This window comes from Pristis pectinata, chromosome 5, assembly GCF_009764475.1.
Source record: "Pristis pectinata isolate sPriPec2 chromosome 5, sPriPec2.1.pri, whole genome shotgun sequence".
In the NCBI taxonomy this organism is placed as follows: domain Eukaryota; kingdom Metazoa; phylum Chordata; class Chondrichthyes; order Rhinopristiformes; family Pristidae; genus Pristis; species Pristis pectinata.
The window spans coordinates 92389652-92411081 of NC_067409.1; the positions used below are offsets into that span (position 1 = coordinate 92389652).

General features: G+C 38.1%; 1 protein-coding gene across 1 annotated transcript in view; it reads left to right on the top strand.

Annotated features, from left to right (window-relative positions):
• The window catches only part of wrnip1 (WRN helicase interacting protein 1), a 38619-nt gene that overhangs the window by 8146 nt on the left and 9043 nt on the right, over positions 1 to 21430 (top strand). Inside the window, exons 2-4 of the mRNA XM_052016878.1 lie at positions 9216 to 9410; positions 9784 to 10019; positions 21041 to 21273. Coding sequence (XP_051872838.1) covers positions 9216 to 9410; positions 9784 to 10019; positions 21041 to 21273 — 664 coding nt within the window. The remainder of the gene's footprint in view (positions 1 to 9215; positions 9411 to 9783; positions 10020 to 21040; positions 21274 to 21430) is intronic.

Below are 21430 nucleotides of genomic sequence, written 5' to 3' on the forward strand. Positions count from 1 at the left end.
TTGCTCCCAGCAGTTCTTTTACAGTTGACATGAAGTGAAGGTCATGTCCTCCATGACCCTAGTTGGTTAGAATCCACCCTACAATTCCAGGAGTAGCTCTTCATCCTATGAATAGAGGTGGACACAATTACAGCGTCTCTGAGGTCCTCTAGCATGTTGTCCTTATCCCAGACATGGGAGACAAAGTTGTGAATTTGTGACTGAAATTTATTTCCTCAACAGAAATACCATCAGAATCTGAGGCCTTATTGTTTATTAGTTGGCATACGACCTTTGATCAGGGGCGGATGTGAGGTGGGACCAGATAGTTTGCTGTGAAACAGAGTCAACTGTGCTCATGTCAAGGACAGATCATGGTCAAGGAATCCTTCAAAGTGTTCCTTCCAGCAGACACTAACTGCCAGTTTATCCTTAAATTCATCTCCGTTCTTGGCTTTCAGTGTGGTTGGACCTATGGTGTTTAGGCTGCAGGTGGTCTTGACCACACTGCAGATATCATGGCTATTGGAAATTACTGGATGTCCTGGTCAATTTCCACCAGTTGTTTCTTCTGTAGGTCATGGACCTCGGCCTTCATGTGCCCTTAGAGCTGCTTTCTTTCCCTTTCTTTTAATCCCAGATTTAACTAATTACTTGAATTTGAATTTAAATTTATGTCCCTAAAGTCATTAATTCAGGTCTCCAGATATTGGTGCAACTATTTAACCACCGTGCTACCACATCTGCTGTGTCATGCAAAATGACACTGCACTTCCCAGAGGATCTGCAGCTTTGAGAATCAAATCTCACCATCTCATTTTTGCTTTGTTATGTAGTGCAACCTCAATATCACACACCTCAATATACTGTGGGTTCAGATCTAGTGCAGACATTATCACTTTGCCCAAGACAGAAGTTAGGTAAATGTTAGTTTTGTGTAAAATGTGGTAAGCTTATAACATGAGTGTTAGCGTTGTTCCCCCAATACCCAAGTTATATTGTGGTTGCACTGTAACTACAACCTGACAACTCTGATTTATTTGGTTACAATCAGTCATTAGATATACTACATAACTAATCATGTGTGCATAAATCAGCGCCTCATCTAGTAACTCCACCATTTGTATCCATTACAATGACAATAACGTACCTATAAATACTCCTACTTCACCCTAATGTTATACAGCTCAGTTATTTCTTAGATAAACCAAAAGCTCAAGGCAGTCTATAATCTGTTTGACCTACATGGTGTTTTTTTTGTATAAGGAGCTTGAATAGAAATGCATATATTTCAGACAACCCACCTTTTAAAAAAAAATCTCAGTAAGAACATTGAATGTATGTATGTGTTCACCTTTACTTATTCACATCCCTTACTATTGTCTACTGTTAATAGTTGTCCTACATTGTTTATACACTAGTGAATATAATAATATGACACATGGTAGGGGAGAGGGCAATAATAAAATTGATTACAGATAATAGCTGGCAAGATTTATTTATCTTGCATTCTTAATTTAAGTTCCATATTTATAAGCTTGTATTATAAATTTGGTAATGCTACTCTGTGAATAGAGATGAAGCCTGATGAAACCCTGCATCAGGACTCAAAAGTTTTGACCTGAAACGTCGACGATTCCTTTCCTCCCACAGATGCTGCCCTTCGCGCTAAGTTACTTGAGCAGATTGTTTGTTGCTCAAGATTCCAGCATCTGCACTTTCTTATGTCTCCAGTGAATCCATCTGGGGAATTGCTTATGAGGGAAGGGAGGATTTAGATAGTTTATAGCTTTGACAATCAACCCATGGTATACTGACGTTAAAACAGCTATAATTAGCATGCAAGATGCCAAAAAACCTTCTGACTGCTTTACACTAAAATTAGAAATAGGTTAATACATCTCAATAACACCTCATAATAATGTGCTTTTGCTTATACTATTAATTTTCACATCTTATTAACAGTCTAATCATGGGATAAGAATGGGTGAGGTGTTTTGTGGCAGATTGATTTACTATTCATTTGATAGGGTAAATGCCATAATTCTGTGGGGAGCTTTCTGTGACCCATGCATAAGCATAAAAAACTGAGAGGAAGCACAATGTGCTAAAATAGCTTTGTGTTTTATTGAAGTTGATCAGTTGGTGTTCACAATCTAGCTCTGCTTGAACGCCAGTGACCATTCATATGAGAACCCAGTTGTGTACTTTTTATTCATTTATTCCCCATCAGAGATTACCCCTGCATTGAGTGGCATGCATGGCCATTTGAGAGTCAATCACGTGATGGGTCAGGAGTTGCTTTTTGGCTAGGACAGGATTGCAGGTTTCACCAGCTTGCCCTGAAGGACATCTGTGAACCAGATGGGTTTTACAACAACCTGGTAGTTTAATAACCATCATCATTCATGACTTTTTAAATAAAAATGTATCCAGGTCATTAATTGAACTTAAATTCCACAGCTGCCATAGTAGGATTTGAACTTGGATCTCTGGGATTTTTAGTTCTGGCCTCTGAATTACTAGTACATTAACTTAACTCCTGTATTTAAACCCCTGCACCACCACTAAACTTGCTTAATCTGCAAGGTTTGATTTATTACAGCAAGTTGTCACTTTGTCAACCAGGTCTAAAGTTGACCTTGCCCATTATAGAAAGCACCTGATTTTCATTTTCATTGACTTCAAGGATTGGCTGTACTGTGCTTTATTCAAGTAGGATTTTTTTTCAATGTGATATAATGTATTCAATTTCAGTCTAAAATTGGTTAGCAATAAAATCATTACATTCTACGTGTCCTGAATTGTTGCCCAGTAGATTACTCATTTAAGATGTTACATTCACTTTTGCCCATGTCTCTACCAGTCTGGCTATGATAGCTGTCACCACTTAAACTGCAAAGGTTAGTTTGCATTTCTTCCGAGAAAAAATTGTTGATGGTGATGACAAAGATACACTACTGGGGTATGGTACCGTATTGGTTATATTAATGAATTAGTAACCCACAGAATTAGAATAGTAATTTGAAGACATGAGTTTATGGCAGCTGGGGAATTTAAGCTCAATTAATTTAGTAAATGTGGGAATAAAAAGCTAATCAATAATGGGGACCATGAAACTCCCAGGAATTTTTAAAAACCCATCTAGTTGACTAATATTCTTAGGAAAGGAATCTGCTATCCTTTCCCAGCCTGGCCTGCATATGACTCCAGACCAGTGTGTTGACTCGTAATGGCCTTAAAAAATGGCCCGGGAAGCTACACAGATTAAAGGCTTTTAGAGATGAGCCATAAATGTCAGCCAGGCCAGGAATGCTGTGATCTTGTGATTCGACAAAACAAAAATGGAAAGTAGTAAATTCATTGATAATTTTACAAATGACAATTTAATCGTTAGTCCATTTTGTTAGGAAGAATAAAATGGTCACATAATCTTTGTAATTAGAAGTCCAATTAGGTTAGAACTGCAAGGAGATGAGGTCAAAATCATTAAAGGATAAAGGCAGATTAGCAAACCTATTAATTGAAGCAAGCGTCGTGATTCTTAAAATGTCAGCAAAGGACCAGTGAGAATTTCTAGAAGAATATAATGCAAAAGCCCAGAAGTTGTGGTAACTTTATGAAATAATTGGTTAGAATAAACTGGGAAAAGAAAGCGGAGACACCAGTGAAGATTCAAACAACATTTATAATGGTAACACGACAACTTAATAACATAAGGAATAGATAAGCCATAGGTCATTTGGCCCTTTGCGTCTGTTCCACCATTCAATAAGATCACGACTGATCTTGTTCCTCAGTGCTATTTTCCTGTACTAGTCCGATTATTCCCTTACTATTCAAAAAATATGTTCATCTGTGTCTTGACTATACTCTGCGACTGAGCCTCCACAACAGTCTTGGGTAAAGAATTCCAAAGATCCTCTACTCTAGGTAAAGAAAATCCATCTCATCTGAGTCCAGAATTGTCATCCCCTTATTTTGAGACAGTGGTTCTAGCTTTTGACAACCGAGCAAGGGAAAGCATCATTCCTGTATCTGCCCGATTAAACTGTGTAAGAATTGTTTATGTTCCAATGAGAGTACCTGTCATTCTTCTAAATTTGAGAGTATAGGCCCGGTGTGCTTAAACTCTCTTTAGAGGATTATCACCCTGTCCCAGGAATCAGTCTGTTGAAACTTTGTTGCACTCTTATTTCAAGTCTTTCCATCGTTGGGCAAGAGACCAGACCTCCACCCAATATTCCAAATCTGGTCCCATCAGTGTCATAATAGCTTCAGTAAGACATCTTTACTTGGGTACTCCAATTCTCTTACAATAAAGGCCAGAGTACCTTTTGGCTTCATGATTGCTTGCTGAGCCCACAAGTTAACTTTCAGTAATTTATGTACAAAGACATCAAGTCTCTCTGGACACCAAAGCCTTTCAAACCCTCGCCATTTAGAAAAATAGTGAAGAGGAATTTTTTTTAAGAGAGCTAGAAGAATATATCTATTTGGAAGGACTAAACATGTTTTTTTTCCCTCTTTCTTTGAAAAAGAACAAGCAGATATGACTTTTAAAACTGTGATTGGATATGGTAGAATAGATTTAGACAGTGTTTCTGAGAGAAAATCCCAAACCAGCAGTCAGAACAGGGCAAATCTTGTGCTGACATCCAGTAACACTCTATCCACTGTGACTCACCAACCTTGCCCTGACTCACCAGCTTAAGATGCGGTCAGGACCATTGAATGCTTATGAATGTCTTTGATGTTCACAAACATTCATTAAAACTTGGGACATGTAGAAACTGTATTCTCAATTATATTAAATGTTAATTATTTTTCTGTACGTTTAAAAGCTAAAGAATACACCCATATGTTACACCTCAGTTAAAATCCTTAAAACTAACTGAAAGAAATAATGAAAACATTCCTTCTTGCCTTTTTCTTGGGAGGTGATGTCTCCCATTCACTTGTGGGAACTGCAGTGCTTGAGCTTGGTGTAACAAAGCCGGTGGAGGTTCAAGGACAGCATCTCCACCTTAAGCTGGGCATTCATTATTAGATTGTGCAATCATGTTGGACTCCATGGGGGATCCACTGGAGCAGCACAGGAATAGTTGGCTGTGCAATAGAAGTTGCCACCTCCAATCTTAGAATGATGCCAGGTCTCTTCAGGGACAACTGGGTAAGTTCCACTATTCACTCTGACATTGGCATATGATATGCCCCCATAAGTCCAGTAGAATTCCTTTACCTAGTTAATACGAAGTTTGCCGCCATGTGGGAATATTTGAGGCGCAAGTATAAACTAAACAAACAGGACACTGGATAAGTACAAGAGATAGGAAAGGAATATTATTTTGTGTAAATGAGGATATCTGAGGGGAGGCTCAAACTGGAAGATACCCATCTCCTACACTGGGTTCTGCAGAATTACCTGTTTCTGTGTTGTAAACTTGAATGTAAAATTTATAGAGAAAGCTAAGATGCATTAGAGGGAATGATTTGTCTCTGAACAGTAGTCAGATTCTAAATTGAATTAATAAAATTAGCAGTATGGTTGTATTGGGTGCCCTTATAGTGATTGAGGAAGTCTTCTAATCATGGGATTTGTATAACAATTAGACTTAAGTTTTGCTCAATCCCTTTGCATAGTTAATATCTAGTGATACCTTCATTATCCATGTACATAAGTGGTATTAGTTTTAAGCAGATAATATTGCAGACAGTATTTTAAATTTTGCCTTGTATGCAGTTGACTTTGTGGAACGATGTTGATACAAAGAATATTACAGATATTGTGTTTCATTGGGTTTATTTTTATCTTTTATTAGTTGCCTATGATGGATTTATTAATGTTGAACTGCACGTCTAATCCATCTCAACTGACATAAGAATGCTGAGCCCAAGTGTTTCTTCATTAATTTCAAAACTGCTGCTGTTATAAAGAAAAAGAGCTCTTTTATTTTTTAATGAATAGTATATGCAACCCAGATAAATATTTACTTCCATAGGAAATGTTACTTGTAGGAAGAGCAGGAGAAGTGTCATGTTATGCTTAGATATTTAGGAATATTTGTTGCTGATGTGTTCACGTAGTCTCCAAAGAATTATAATTATTATTTGTTTCTTGCCTTACCCAGTGCCCTGTTTTTATATATTTTATGGCTTTTAACCATGAACATAGCCAGCTTGGTTAAAGTAATCTTTGTTTACATTTTGTTTATTTGTAGCTAGTTGCCTTTCTAACTGGAAAGGATTAAATTAGGCACTCTGGAGGAACCATTTAAAAGAACTAGAATTGCAACCATCCATTGTAAAATACTTTCCCCTGGAGATATCCTGGGCTATGTTTGATCTAACTTTATATCTAAGTATCCATTGAATGGTTGACATTCCAGTTAGACCAAATGGAAGGCATCTAAGCTCTCCAAATTAGTTGTTCTGTCAATCTAGTTGAAAGATATTTCTGAGCAGTGTGATTATGCCAAGAGCCAATGAGATTTTAAGTAACTTCCACAATAATTCTTGTTTTCAACCAAGCTGTGTGGAGAAGCTGCAGAGGGTTAAAGGCAAGAACTGCAACTCAGCTTCTCCTGTGTATTGATGAAAGCAGAAGGATAAATCAATGTTCTGGTCAAGGTTTCTTTGTGTACTAGAGAGATAGCAGCCAGGGTTGTGATATAGTATAGAATTGAGAAAATAACTTTCAATAGAAGAGCATGGTAGCTGCTTAAAAAAAACATTGTTTAACTACTGTTAATCAGCACTTAAAGGAACATTCTTTAGTCAAATAATACTTTTCAACTCAACAAAAATTAACTATAAGCGCTTAGTCAATTTGAGCCTTAATTGTTACTCCTGTATCTTAGAAGCATGATCACCACTTTTCTCCTGGTCAGAATGCAAGAAGCTTGATGTGTATTGGGTCAACTTTTAGTTTTTATTTTGTCAATTCCTCTGCTCCACTTCTCCTTTCCTGCATTACCAGCTTCTTCTTGCTTATAGCTATAGTGTGTTACAACTAAGACTGATGATCCATACTTTCTTATTTAACTTACTTTCTTAATTCAAGATCTTGGAATCCCATTGTGGACTATCTAATGTACTAAAGGAAGATTGATGGTATATTTCTGATATCCACCTTCTCTGTGCTGTTTGTATTGAAATCCGTCCAAATATTTCCAAATGTGTCCAAATATTTCTTGGTTGGCTGGAGGGAACCATGATTGGGATACCTCCTCTTCACATCAAAAATTCTCATCTGATCTTGTGGGTTGCACTGTCTACCTTCTGATCCTTATTTCAAACCAGCTTTTCAACTTTGCCATTTGCTTAGAACTGTTAGTAATAGCTAATAATTGCTGTCTTCAGCTGATAATGTGATGTCCACAATTGTGTGTAAAGTGGTTGAAAACCTTCTTGACATAGTTTGACCAGTTGTAGCTTTGCCCTATTCGCTTTTGAAGGGTCCATTTCAGATAGTCTTGGTGAAGAAAATGCCACATTGCACCAAGAGTGGGATGTGCCCTCGTCACTCTTCCAATGGGCCCATCTTCTTTTCCCAACCATATCAAGAGCTTCTTTTCTAATCCACTGAATATCTGTTCTCTTGGTTTTAAGAGAGAATTTGGCTGATGTTGACTTGGGATATGATTAAGGACCATTACTCTCAATATCATCACCAAAGCAGCCTCTGGGCCTTAATCATTTCTCGTATTTCCTTACAACATAGAAGGAGATCATTCAGTCCAATCTCTGTTGGTTCTCAGAGCAATCTCATACCCCCACTCATTTCCATGCAAACTATTCTCTCTCGTATGTCCATCTAATCCAGCCTGATTCTCCAAGTACAGACCTATTTTGGGGGTAGTTTACACTAACCAGTTAACTTTCCAACCAGCAATCTTGAGCACTCAGGCAAAACTGGTGTTGTCACAGGGAGAACATACAAATGGCACACAGACATCAATTAGGGTCGGGATCAAACCTGGGTCTCTGGAGCTAGGAGGCAGCTGCTCTAACAGCCACACCGCTGAGCCATCTTGTAGACCTACTGAAAATATGTAGTACAGATGGTCCGTGGCCAATGTGCTGACTTGAGTCACCAAAGAAAATGCTTTTCTTTTTAAGTTATGCAATGAGCAAATGGGAATTTTCCTATTTGTCATTGGTTCACAAAGATCTGAAAAGCTCAAAGGTCAGAGTTGTGCACAGCAAATCATCCTGGGAACCAATCATTCAGTTCCTCTTGTCTCATCTGCCTGTCATTCAGTTAGTCGTGCCTGGTCTATAACTTAACTCCATTTACCTACCTTGTTTCTGTAACTTACCGGACCCTTGCCTCAAAAAGTAGTCTTTGACTTGGACAGATGTTGGGAGACTGTTGTGTAATTTCAACATATTTATTTGTTGCAAAATTCAAGTATTTTTCTAAGAACTGCACCAAGACGAGATGCAAAAAATCCCCTCCACACCCGCACAGATTCAACAGTTTAATGATTTCCACAGAAACCCACAGGACAGGCAGCTGTAGTTTAAGATCACTGACAGTCCAATGCATTTTATTTGTTTTTGTTTAGTTGATGGATCCATGAGCCCATGTCGCGTCTGTTCCCATCTGCTGGATGTGAGTGGTGGAGGGTGGAGAGGATGATGTCAAAATAACAGGTTTAATTTGCGCCTGCTTCCCAGTGCATGCCAATGATCTCTCGCACAGATGCACAAGGACCTACCATATTGGAAGCAGCTATGCAGATGGGGCCTATTAATGTTGAAAGGCTCAAGATCCCAAGCAGGATTAAGCAGTGTCTGCTTGCCCATGTCAGGGATTCGATCCTGGGCCAAAAAGAGTTCTTGCAGGTCTGTCTCGTATGAGTTTCACAAGGAAACCACAGGTCTCCCTCATTTAACTGATCTTTTGATCTTGCCACCTTTTCCACCCACCAACCAGGCTATTACCTTCTGGCAGTAGACTGTAATATTTTATTTAAATTTACTCCTGTTGTTAAAATTGATAGGTCCTCTATCTCCTTGGCCAAGCTTGGTTATCAGTACCCTACCACATTCCATAGTATCCCCCACTTCCCCATCAATATCCCATAGATTTATTATAGAATTGCATTAGTCTTAATTGTCAATTTCTGATCATTTTGAGCTATATCCAAAACTGCACTCTTGAAATTCTATGTTCAGAGGTATCTGCATTACCCAAGTTTGTTTTAAAAACAAATCCCTTTTTCTTCCAGACTTCATTGGCCCATGTTTTAGCAAACAACAGTAGAAAACAGAGCAGTACAAGATTTGTCAGTCTTTCTGCTGCAAGTGCAACTGTAAATAATGTTCGAGAGGTGATAAAACAAGCTCAGAATGAACAAAAGCTATTCAAAAGAAAAACGATTATATTCTTTGATGAAATTCATCGCTTCAATAAAACACAACAGGTAAGAAACTGATTTGATAACAGAAACTTTGGGAATATGAATGTTTTGAGACACTTTGATAACACTGCATGTTAATCTTGCAGAGTTGGGTAAGTGGGAGAAAAAAACTTTTCCTCTTTTTTTACAGTATCAAAAACATTTCCTGAGATAAACTGAATGCTTCAATTAGAAATAGGTTTTCATGCACAAACTAATAATTTAGCAAGGCTAGCATGCCAAGATTTGTCATTTTTTTCTGGATTACTTGATTTACAATTTCTCTTTTATTTAAACTTTCTCATTTGTTTGGCTGAGACAGTTGTAAATGGTTAAGAAGAAAACTTACATTTTGTTGACTCTTGTGTGGTAACCACTTTCTTTCTCACAACCTCAGGACACTTTTCTGCCTCACGTCGAGTGTGGGACAATCACACTGATTGGTGCAACAACAGAAAACCCTTCCTTTCAAATCAATGCAGCCTTGCTGAGTCGTTGCCGTGTCATCGTTCTTGAGAAGCTGTCAGTAGAGGCTATGGAAACTATTCTGTTACGTGCTTTAAGCTCCCTTGGGATCAGTATACTCGGACAGGATAAAGAAGCCGACTCTATGGATGGCAGCAAAGAGTCTGAGTAAGTCCCTTTAGAACACAGCTTGTAAAAAAACAGAATGTCCAGAATTTGGTGGCAGAATGCCAGCAGGGGACAGTCCTGTGTTTATACTTTATCTCTATGAGGCAAAACTGGGATCCCAAGGAAAAATAACAATGACAAATTGAGCAGGACTGTGTAAAATATTATGACTGACTTGAGGGTGATCTTCTTCTTTCAAAGTGCATTGGTCATTAGGATGATCCCCAGTGCAGATCATTCTGTTTAATTGATCTAGCCCTATTGATTACACAGAACTCAGTTTAGTGACAGACTTCATAAAAAGGCTAGTTGAAGTGTTTTCTGTTAATATTAGAAATGACTGTAAGAAGTGCTCTACCAACAAGTGCCCTCATTCATGTTAAATGCGAGAGTTATTTATTATTGATTACATGCTTAGTAACCGCACATTACAAAGCAACACAGTCCTGCAGTTAGTAATAGGAACATTGTCATGCTCCCATTTATCATCTGTGAAAGAGTTCCTTCCCATTATTGTCCTATCATAAGTTACAAGCAAAATGCTTTTATATATTATTAAGAAAAGATGCTCCGATATTGGCGCAGATATAAATAAATAAATAATGAATGCTCGTTACTGGCGGATTGATGAGGAAAAGATTCAATGTGAATTGCAAACATGCTACAAGTTGCTGGCTGATTTTTTTTTAAACTCCACTATGGGCTTCATACAAACAGAATCTTCTTGCGGTTTTTATAAAGTCACTTCATTGGAACATTATTTATCTTTTAAACTAGTCATTGGAAGGGGTCCATTAATTAACAGCGGAAGTGCCATTAAACAACACAATGACTGTCAATCAACTTTTCCTCTCAAAAAGCAAATTATTAAAAACACGGCTTCATTTCTTCTGCTTGTGGACTATTTTAATTCTATATTTTTTAACTTTCTTCTTGTCCTTTTCTTTTTCTCTCTGTGCAATTTTATGTTTTTCTGTGTCTGTTTGACCCTGAGTTCATCCACTCTAATTCATTCTTATTGTGTGATTATATTGTTGGTCTTCATGTCCAGCAAGGTCCCTGTTGTACAGCGTTTCTTGTACTTTCAGCAGCTTTGTGGGCAAATAACTGTTAAATTTCCAATTTGCACAACGATACAAGCAGTAGTTGTTCTGAAATAGATTTCAATGCAGACAATGCAAATTTCAGTGAATCATACTTGTAAAGATTAGTTAAAAAGTAAAATAATAAATCTAAGGTTAAGGGGGGAATGTCAGCCTGATAGGTATGAAGTAATTTTATGATTTCACGTTTACAAACTAACCATCTGCTCCAGAGCGATGCTTATGGGTTTAAGAGTTTATGTACTTGGATTGTTAGAGGAATTCAAATATGCCTGGAATTGGAGATCAGATTCTTTTATGCATTGCTGCTCAACCTCTGCCAATGCTGGGGTGCACATTGTATGCACCAGGTTCACGTCCTTGATGACCTGGAAGTTTTTTGCCAAGTTTACAAATATGCCCTAAATGTGTTCTATCATCCTTCTAATGTGTTTGGTTGTCAGATTATCATAGATAATTCTAATTTATGAATACAAAATCCATTGGCACTGAATGCACAATGTAGTATTATAAATGCATTAAATTTAACTTCTGAAATTTGGTTCCATTCATCTTAATGGAATAGAATTTTGGAATGAAGTACAATTTGCATATACCACAATATTATGTGTTTCGCACACTCTGCTGAGGGTGTATTTCCACTCCATTTTGTGTATAGGGTTTTGTACTCATCTGAAGAGGAATCAGTGGCAAGATCTAATTAACATTGAGGTTGTTTTTCACAGCATCACAGGCAACCGGTATTTGGTTACTGTATCATTCAAGTTTGCAAAACACTTCCATATCAAAGAGAAATCCTCAATCAATGCACTGTCATTGTGCATTTGAACAAATATTTGTACTTTAGAGCTCCCACCCATAAAAGTCCATTCTCTCATTGTGGGTGACGAGCAATGGCCTTGAGGGGACTGACCGACAGGGTGAAGTAAGATGGACTTCTTCCATAGCCAATGAGGTAGTCACAAAAGCCTGTCATGAACCTCAAAACAGGCTGACAAACAAGGACCAAGTGAAGAAAAAAGCCTCAACTGAGGAATGCCCAAGAAAACAGACAAAGACTGCAGCACGTCTCCAACTTTTCCTGCCACTGGCATCTGGATCTCCTGCTTGTATGGTTTGTGCAGACATTGTATTCATAACAGCTCCCCATGTCAAAAGAAATCGCACACAGGCTTCCAATACTGGAATAACACCCAACAAACATTTCAAGCCTGACAGCAATCGACTTGTGTTACAGGAAATTAATTCTGTTCCTTGCTGGAATTCCCAAACTCCTGATTATAAAACTTAACTTCTGTTAAAATAAATTTTTATTTGGCAACTTTGCATGCAACTTCCATATCTGTGCATGAGATCACTTGCAGTTTGTGACTTTGTGGCAGTTTGTAGCATGGACAGTATTGACTTTCTGTAGTTGAGGTTTAAAGTAAAACTCACAATTTAAAGCAGAATATTCACTGTGCATGTTAAATCTGATCTCAGTAGGAGACTAATCAGAGGACTTCCTTCAGTTCCATTTACTGTGGTTGAAAAATCTTTGTGCTGTTCTTCATTGCTGAGAAGCATTGTCATGTGCTTTTTTTAAAAGCTCTTTACTGGCTGTATTTTAATAAGCACTTAGAAGCACTTTTATGAATAGGGTTATCATTTTATATTTTCAAGGTTTGAATTAAATTATGGTGTGGTGGGTTGATTCCTGGATGCAAAATAATCTATTTCACCAGAGTTTCATTCAGTCAGTATGTCACTTCCATCGAGTTCGAGAGATGGTTTAGTTATAATAGAAGCTTGACAAGCAGATGTTGAAAGATTAACTGTGCTGTTATTGCTATTACATGCCTAATTGCATAGATTGGTGGCTCAGACTGATCCATTGGCCTATTCTGTATTCAATTCAAAAAGAGTTAGGGTTCTAAGTGGCTAGAAATCACCAGGTAGGATAACAGATGATAGGCAGTGACCCCTTCACTCCCAATGGTCCAAGTCATTGGAGACACAAAGACTGCAGATGCTGAAATCTGGAGCAAAAAACGACCTACTGGAGGAATTTGGTGGGTCAGGCGGCATCTGTAGAGGGAAATCGACAGTCGATGTTCTGGGTCGACACCCTTCATCTGGAATGCCTGGAACTAAACTTGTCGGTTACCATGAGCTGGCCCCTGAAGTTTTGAATTTCTTCTTGAGTTTCTTTCCTCCCAGTATCTTCAAATAGGAGGCATATTGTTTACTGCATTCCAAATCTTATATAACACTCACAAGACCTTCTCATACTATTCTTGAAAACTGCCACAAGAAGCTCATCAGGTGATGCACGTGCAGTTACTCTCCCAAAGACTGCAGACCAGAGAAGTTTCCTGTGCAGGCCAATCAGTGTGTAGATGGTGAAAAGATGCCTGTACAAGATCTTACTGGGATACCAATCTCCATTTAAGAGTAGGTCAGGGAAATTGGAATATGAAAGTTTTGCAGCCAAATCGAAGAACGTTTCCACTACACAGTTGTTCCCTGTTCTTCCTCTCTCGTTGTCATTTTTTTTTCAAATACAACTTTCAAAAGGAGATGTTATGTGGTTCAATGATTATGATTATCATTTTACCTTTGTCGAGCTTTGGCGCCTCCTTTTTCAATTTCTGTCCAAGTTCTCTTGGTATTAGAAATAGAGTTGACTGTGTAGACAACCTGTTGCTGTGCATCCTGGATTGCTCTTACCTAGGTGAATGCTCTAAAATGTTATACAGGGCAGTCCTTCTTTGACCGAATTCATGCAGCAACATCTTCATTTTTGCATCAATGTGTTATTGTGTAGTTTTCTCAATGCTTCATTTGTAGGATTTCCTTATTTTTCTCTTACAATTTCCTCAAATTATCCTTTAAATGGTTGTTGTAGCTTTGCTAAGATACTCTGTGCTCCAGCAGGCATTGTGAGTGTTTGCTTTATCGTGTTTCAAACTGGAAGTAACAAGATACTGCAATTCAATATTCCTGTGTAAACTTATCTAAAACTTGCTTTCTGAAGGGATATCACTGCAAAAGTCACATTTGTAAAAAGCAAGAATGCTAGATCACTGATAGAATACAGGAAGTCAAAGGTTTACTAACATTTCACTCTGAGAAACTATAGTTCACTCATTGGTGACAATTAAAATTGAAGTGGGTCTAACCATTAGTAATAATGTCATGTAGGTAGTTTACACTAAGGTTTGTAACTGATCATTTAGTCAAATATTCGTGTAAGCCCAAGTTTGGACTGCAGGTTAACATGAGATATAGAATAAAGCACTGGTATTCAGACAGTGTCTAGGCAAGTGGACAGTGGTACTGTTTCTTGCCTCAAGTGTTATTTGAGACTATGTGTGGTTGCAGCCAATTTTAACAAGCTGTGAGACAGTTGCATTGACATGAACACATTAAGAAATCCTTTTGTTTATCATCATTTAAACCATCAACTTTTCAAAGGTTCCAGTCAGTGGATCATTTTAAAGAAAATATAAAATGCTAGCTGCAGAAATGGATTTTATTGATGTGATTTATTTTTAAATAAAATCGGGACGATAAATATAGATAGTCACTGTGGCATGTTTAGATGAAGTATCTAATCTAGGAGTTCAGGTTACAATGCAAACAGCAAGAATAAATGTAGTTTTTACAACTGTTCTCTGAGCCATCGGGATTAGATTGCAACCTTAAATGTCTCAACTATTTATAGCACACGCCTCTGTTGTTTGTCATTTTGTCATTAAGAACGTTGGACTTTCTATTTTCTTGACAGCGGACATGTTCCTGAATGTGTGCTTTATGTGTTGGTATCTCACTTTTCTCGGTAAAAATGGGTATGGTTATTCTTGGGTTGAACAAAAATACCTCTCTCTCTCTCAACACAACAATTATATAAACAAAAGCTAAATTCTGGCCATTTTAATGCCTTATTATTGAACGCTACTTTTTAAAATGTCATTGCAGGTGTCTGTGGTAAATGAATGAATGTAGCTGAGAATAAGTATTCCAAAATATTTCTTCATTAAAAAAAAGTTATGTATAGTTATGTTGTTGCTACACGTTTGCAGAAAACCAAAGAGCTCTACATGGGGAATGAGAGCTGAAAGTGCATTAAATTGACCACTGCATTTTTCCTTTACTAATTTCTATTTGTTAAATGTTAAAGTCTTCAATTATATTGCATTGATTATTGCACTTATGAAAACATATATGCAAACATACAAATTAGTAGGAGTAGTCTAGTCAGCTTGAGTGTTCTCTGCCTTTCAGTAAGATCATGATTGATCTGAATGTAAACTTAACTTAGCATTCCTGTCTATTCGAGTATCCTTTCACCTCTCCCCCTTATGAATCTATCTAGCTCTTTCTTAATATTGTGCAAAGGCTCCTGCTGTAGTTGTAGCATAAGAGGTTATTATGTTGCTGTTAATCCACAAACCGGCAAGCTGTTTTCTACATTTCCAAATTGCCCAAGTTCATTCTGCATGATTCCCACTTAATTGAACGTATAATAAAAAAATCTTCCCTCGTATTGAGTAACTAGAAACTGGAAGTATAAGATCATGTATGGCTTACTCTGCACATCTTGCTTGATACATTTCAGATTTTCATTCTTGTTGAGTGAATACATACCTTAACTAAAGCAGGTTTTATTTGATGATCAGGCTATACATCCCATTTATTACCTAAATTTACCTATCCATAGAAGCTTATAAAAGACCAGGACTATTTATTCCATTGTATATGAGGTTGCTTAATTTTTTCTTACAATCAGATCAGTGAAGTAACAACCCCCAGGACTATCTGGTGCTGCTCCTTCCTAACGTCCATTGAGTATCTCTCTGGATGGCCTCCTGACCCGAAGCTGCATCCCGTTCCACATTCCCCACCAGCCTAACTCTGATTACTGGACAGTTCTCCTGCCCACCACCTCTTCCACAAAATTCTCCTCCTTAAAAGCGTTGTGCACATTCCATTGGGTCATTGCTTCTACACACATATAGACAATGAACAGTATCCGTAATTATCATGGAAAGAAATGCACTGTCCTCGTCTTAATGAGCAAGTGTGGGTTAACTGCATATTGTGATCCCTGCCCCTGTTTTCAAGTGTAAGGCAATTTCCCTGCCATACAATCTTAAGTGCCTTCTAAAAATAATTTCCCTCTGACTACGTGCATTTTTTAATTTATTGTAAACTGTATTTAAATTTGATACCAACATAAAAATCTTCGTGCCTTCACCATCATAAAGTTTTGCATCATATAAAGCATTGTCAGTGTTCCAATTCACACCAAAGGTTACAAAACAGAACTTTCTTTAGCCTGGCAAACAATTTGGTTATGCCTTGGAGCCAACTAAAGTTGCAGCCTCGTCCTTGGACTGCGTCGGGTATGGCATCAGTTGTGAATCAGCAAGGGTTTTTGTAGGAACACAGCTGTTCATATGCTTTTACCACAACAGGAATTTGGATAGTCTCCTGTTCAAAAAAGGTATGACTGCATGACAAGTTCAGCTGCACTGCTAAAAAGGTTCAGCTTTATGACGCTATAGGCTCTTTCCTTTCCATTGGAATTTATCAACTGCAAGATAAGCAAAGTGTTGTAATCAGATACGAATTATGGTTGATGAGCTGAAGGTATTTAAATTGGATGAGGATACCTTCGTTAACAGGACTCTAGAAATTAATGTTGCCAGAAACAGCGACAAACACTTAGAGTGCTCATATGACATTCCTCTGTCCTTTAATTTAGCAACATGGTTAACAAATTAAAAATTAAATATATTAACAACAAAAATAGTGGACAGTGTGCTTCATATAAACATATTAAGCAGTTGTACTCTAACATTGCTGATAATTTCCAAGATAACGTTCTGGTTTAATGCTTTCACAATCAATCATTTAAAAAAATTCCTACTCTCTGGTTATGAACTTTAAAGACAATAGGATCTAAAATGAGAACTGTTTGAAGATTAATGATATTTTTTTAAAAGATAAAACTCCAACAACACCAATTGGCTCCAAGTACTCAGGCATGAAGAAAAATAATGAAATAGGATTTGGGGTAATCTAATCTTTGTCGGTCTTTTCCTCAGCAGAAAAAACCCATGTCCTGAGATCAACTGTCATATTGATGCTTCGCTGAAGCTCTGAGAACTTTTTACATTTCATCTGTTGTAACAGCTATGTGCTATTGCTACACCTGAAATGGGAACAATCAGTGCCAGTGAGTAGAGAGTATAGGCATTCCATTCATCATCTTGCATCCCGCACAAACAACATGTCTAGCAGCTTTCAGATTTTGTGGGAGACACATACATGCACTTGAATTTCCACATAAGTGATGCTGAGATATTCATCTTCTGAGCTGTGTAAATCAATGTGCCAATACATGAAACCAAACCGTTAAAAACTGACAATGTAACCCCAACCCACCCTCCCCTTACCACTACCACCACAGGTACAGGAGGTAGGAATCAATAATTCAAAACTGCAACTTGCGTACTTAGTTATTCCTCGTCTTTGATAAATGGACAGCTCAGGCAATATAAAGGCCATGTTAAAGCCTGCAGATTTTAAAAACAGTTGCACCCATTTATGCCTTAAGAATATTGACAGCCCATAGAAGAATTATGCTTCAAAATATATCAGTAAATATTGCAATTTAGGGGATAAGATGTTTTAAAAAAAAGGCATACTATAGCAAGTCTCTCAAATATCCCAACGATAAATTGCTTTGAAAGCAGTTAACTTTGTTATAAGTAAATGCATATTATCTCATATGCATTGTGATTTTGTATTGAGTAGTGGGATGAATGAGCAATTAATCTTTTTTCTTGGTGTTAATATTGATAGCACCTAACTAATCTGTATTTGCGATGTTGTTTGAGGGATAAATATTGGTCGGTGATATATTGGATAAACATTGGATAGGATTCAGAGTGAGAAGACGTGGTGTTGTATGTTTATGCAAATATGCTTGCTTACAGTTTTAACTGATAGGTTTGGTGGTGCAGAAGCTACAGTGTAAACCTGATGCTCTAGCTGTTGGATCTGAATTACTTGCCTTCTCCTGCTGCAGCAGAATATTGAAAATGGACAATCTGTCTGACTTTTAAAAAGTAAGACATGTTGGTTCATAAACTGCCTCCACATTAACATAATTTTTATTTTTATTTTCTCCAGGCTTGGTATTCTAGGCCTTGGGAACACTGGCAGTTGAAAGTGGGACATGGAGGGCCAGATACATAACAAGGCTCAATAGCACCGCTTGTGGTGTAGGAAGAGCAGTTGTGCTTTCCACCACACCCCAGCCAAACCAGTTTACTTCTTAAAATACTGAATTTTTTTTTGTCATGTTGCTGCCTCGGTCCGGTGTTTGAAACTGTACATTTAAACAAGACAGTGACAGCATAGATTTATTCAACAATAAATGATATTTAACAGGGGAGTGCAACTTCCTCCACCCCACCTCACATCGCACCCCATCCTGCACTAAACACCTTTAATAAAACTTATGACAAGGTTCCCGGCTTGATAGAAAATACCTTAGCCAATGAATTAGAGTATTGTTTGGAAAATATTGGTGTCAGTTTGCTTAGTATTTTTCATGCAATGCACAGGGCATATGCTTAGAGTAGCTTGTGCAGTCCACCATACTGAGAAGAGCTCTACACTTGTGCTGTTTGCCCACAATGAAATTTTGCAGAGGAGAGAGATCAATCCATGTTTTAAACTTGCACAGAGAAGCCAACATCTAGCAGCAGGGAGCTCCCATACACTACCCCTCCACCCTCTCCCACTACAGTCATCTCTAGGATTGTTGGTGAATCTGAAGTACTGTCTTGAGTTTTCAAACCTAGTCACAGTTTTTGAAGTTTGTAGGCAAGTGTGATCAGTGGAAGAAGAGTGAAGTGGAGAAAGGTCCTGAGAGGGTGCAGAAAAGTTTAGTTAGAATGGTGGCCAAACCTGCGCTTGAAATGAAAAGGAAAACTAAGATGAAGGTTCAAAGGTTGAAACAACCTATTAAGTTGAAGAGAAGGTCCTTTGGCAGGAGGCCACATCCAATAGAGGTTTCCAGCAACAGTTCTCCTGCACGCTTCTCCATGAGGAAGAGCAATTAAGGTAACTCATGTTCGCCCAGAAGGTTCTACATGCTGTAGTCAGAAACTAGGCCCAGAGTGCAGTTGCCAGTGGTAAAGAAGGTCACATTGGTCATTAATTTCCATCCCACTAGATGATTTTACGCTGATTAAGGGAAATCTGCAATATTTCATGGTTTGTAGAACATATCAGCATTGGGGAGATCAGTGGAGCAAAATTCATCTCTTTCTCCCTGAACAATGAGAAACAAGCAGCAATATTCAAGAGCATTCGGAGCCAGTAAACATACCTGCATTGCCTTGAAAGGTCTGCAGTTGAACCTTGCAACCTCAAGATGTTCTGCTGCCTGAAAGTAGCTAGTTTGCAACCACTCTCAAAGGGTCATGATGCCTGCTGTCGAATACACAAGTAGCAGTCATAACTCTTTTATTTTATCACATTGTGCTATACCCTCCATTTTTAAGTCAGCATGCCAGACCACAGACTGGCTACTTGGAGATGAGGGCTACTATCTCACCTCCTAACTCTTGACCCCATCCAAAACCCATACCCAAGAAGAAAAAGTTAATAGAGTGAGATATGGACTGCAGGCAGCCATATTGTTGAGTAGACCATTGGAGTTTTAAGCAATGCACCTGCTGCCTGGATTGCTCTAGCAATGTACTGCAGAACTGTTTACCAATCACTAGTCAGGCTACAACTGGAATATTGCACTCAACTCTGGTCATCACACTTTAGAAAATGGAGGAAGGTATGAAGAGGGTGCCAAAAAGATTTGCTAGAATGTTTCTAGGGATAAGTTAGGCTGGAGAAGCTGGGATCATTTTTCTTGGAACAAAGACTGTTCAGAGGAGATTTAATAGAAGCATACAAGTCATGACTGATTTAGACAGTATAAATAGAGGAAAGCTGTTCCAATCAAGGATAAAGAAAAGGAAATTCAAAGTGATGGACAAAAGGTAGAGGGAAAATGTGGGGGATAAAACATTTTTACTCCAAGAGTAGTTATGATCTAGAACTTGTTGTTTGCAAGGTTGGTGGAAACTGAATCAATCATGGCTTTCCAAAGGGATATGCGGCTGAGAGAAGATAATTTACAGAGTGGTTCAATGACTGAGTGATCAACCGGATTGTTCTACAGGGAACTAGTACATACTGAGTTCTAAATTCTACAATTTTAAATTCTTGGTTATGTATCTTCTACAACCTGCTAATAATGCAAGCTCAACCCTTGTCTCCAGCTGCAATAGAGGAAGGACGGGGTGAAAAGAGGAAAGATCAAGAATCCCATGCTATAATCTATTCTATTACTCATTTGTCCCAAGTTATTCTCCTCTTCCCTTTCCTAAAGGTGACAACTTACACTGTGACGAGGTTGCAGAGGTGGCAACAGTCCTATGTGCATCTTTGTGTTGGCAGTTTATTTATCTGTCATGCAGTGATGCTGATATCCCTGCTCCTGTGCACATCACTGATGCAAACTTTACAACAGCAGCCACCTCATGGCAATTAAGAGTTGGTTTCCTCACCGATATGTGAAAGGAAAGTTATCTCCAATGTCTAGGCCCTCGCTCAACTCACTCAATATTGCTAATAAACCTGTTAATCTCACTTTCATTTTCACTCTGCTGTGTATGTGATCTTTACACAAATTCATTGCTATATGTTTGACAATATAACAGTGAATACCCCTCATAGGTACTAAATTGGCTGTATTGTGCTTCGGCATCTCCTTAAAGTATGCTAATGCAGGACTTTCTTTCAAAAGCTGGCTACAAATGGGGTCACATTCCTTGAACTTTAACAATTGTCTTTCAGGTTTCAGATTTGTATTGAACCAAAAGCGGTACAGAGCATTGCATACTTTTCTGATGGTGATGCAAGGGCAGCTTTAAATGGGCTTCATCTTGCAATTCAGGCAAATATTGCAGAAGCAAAAAAGCAACAGAGCAATAATGGGCAACAAAATACTCCAGCAAAGAAGATTGTTATTAAAGAAACACAGATAAAGGAAGGACTTCAAAGGTCACATTTACTGTACGATCGAGCAGGTAAATTCTTTCAGCACTGAACTGAAAACCCTTTCCAGTATACTAAAGGTGTGTATTCCTGAAGTAGTAATTCAAGTAAAGTAAAACCCTGATAATCTAGCACCCTTGGGACGTTGGTAGTTCCAGAGTAGTGGATTTTCTGGAGTATTGCATGTTA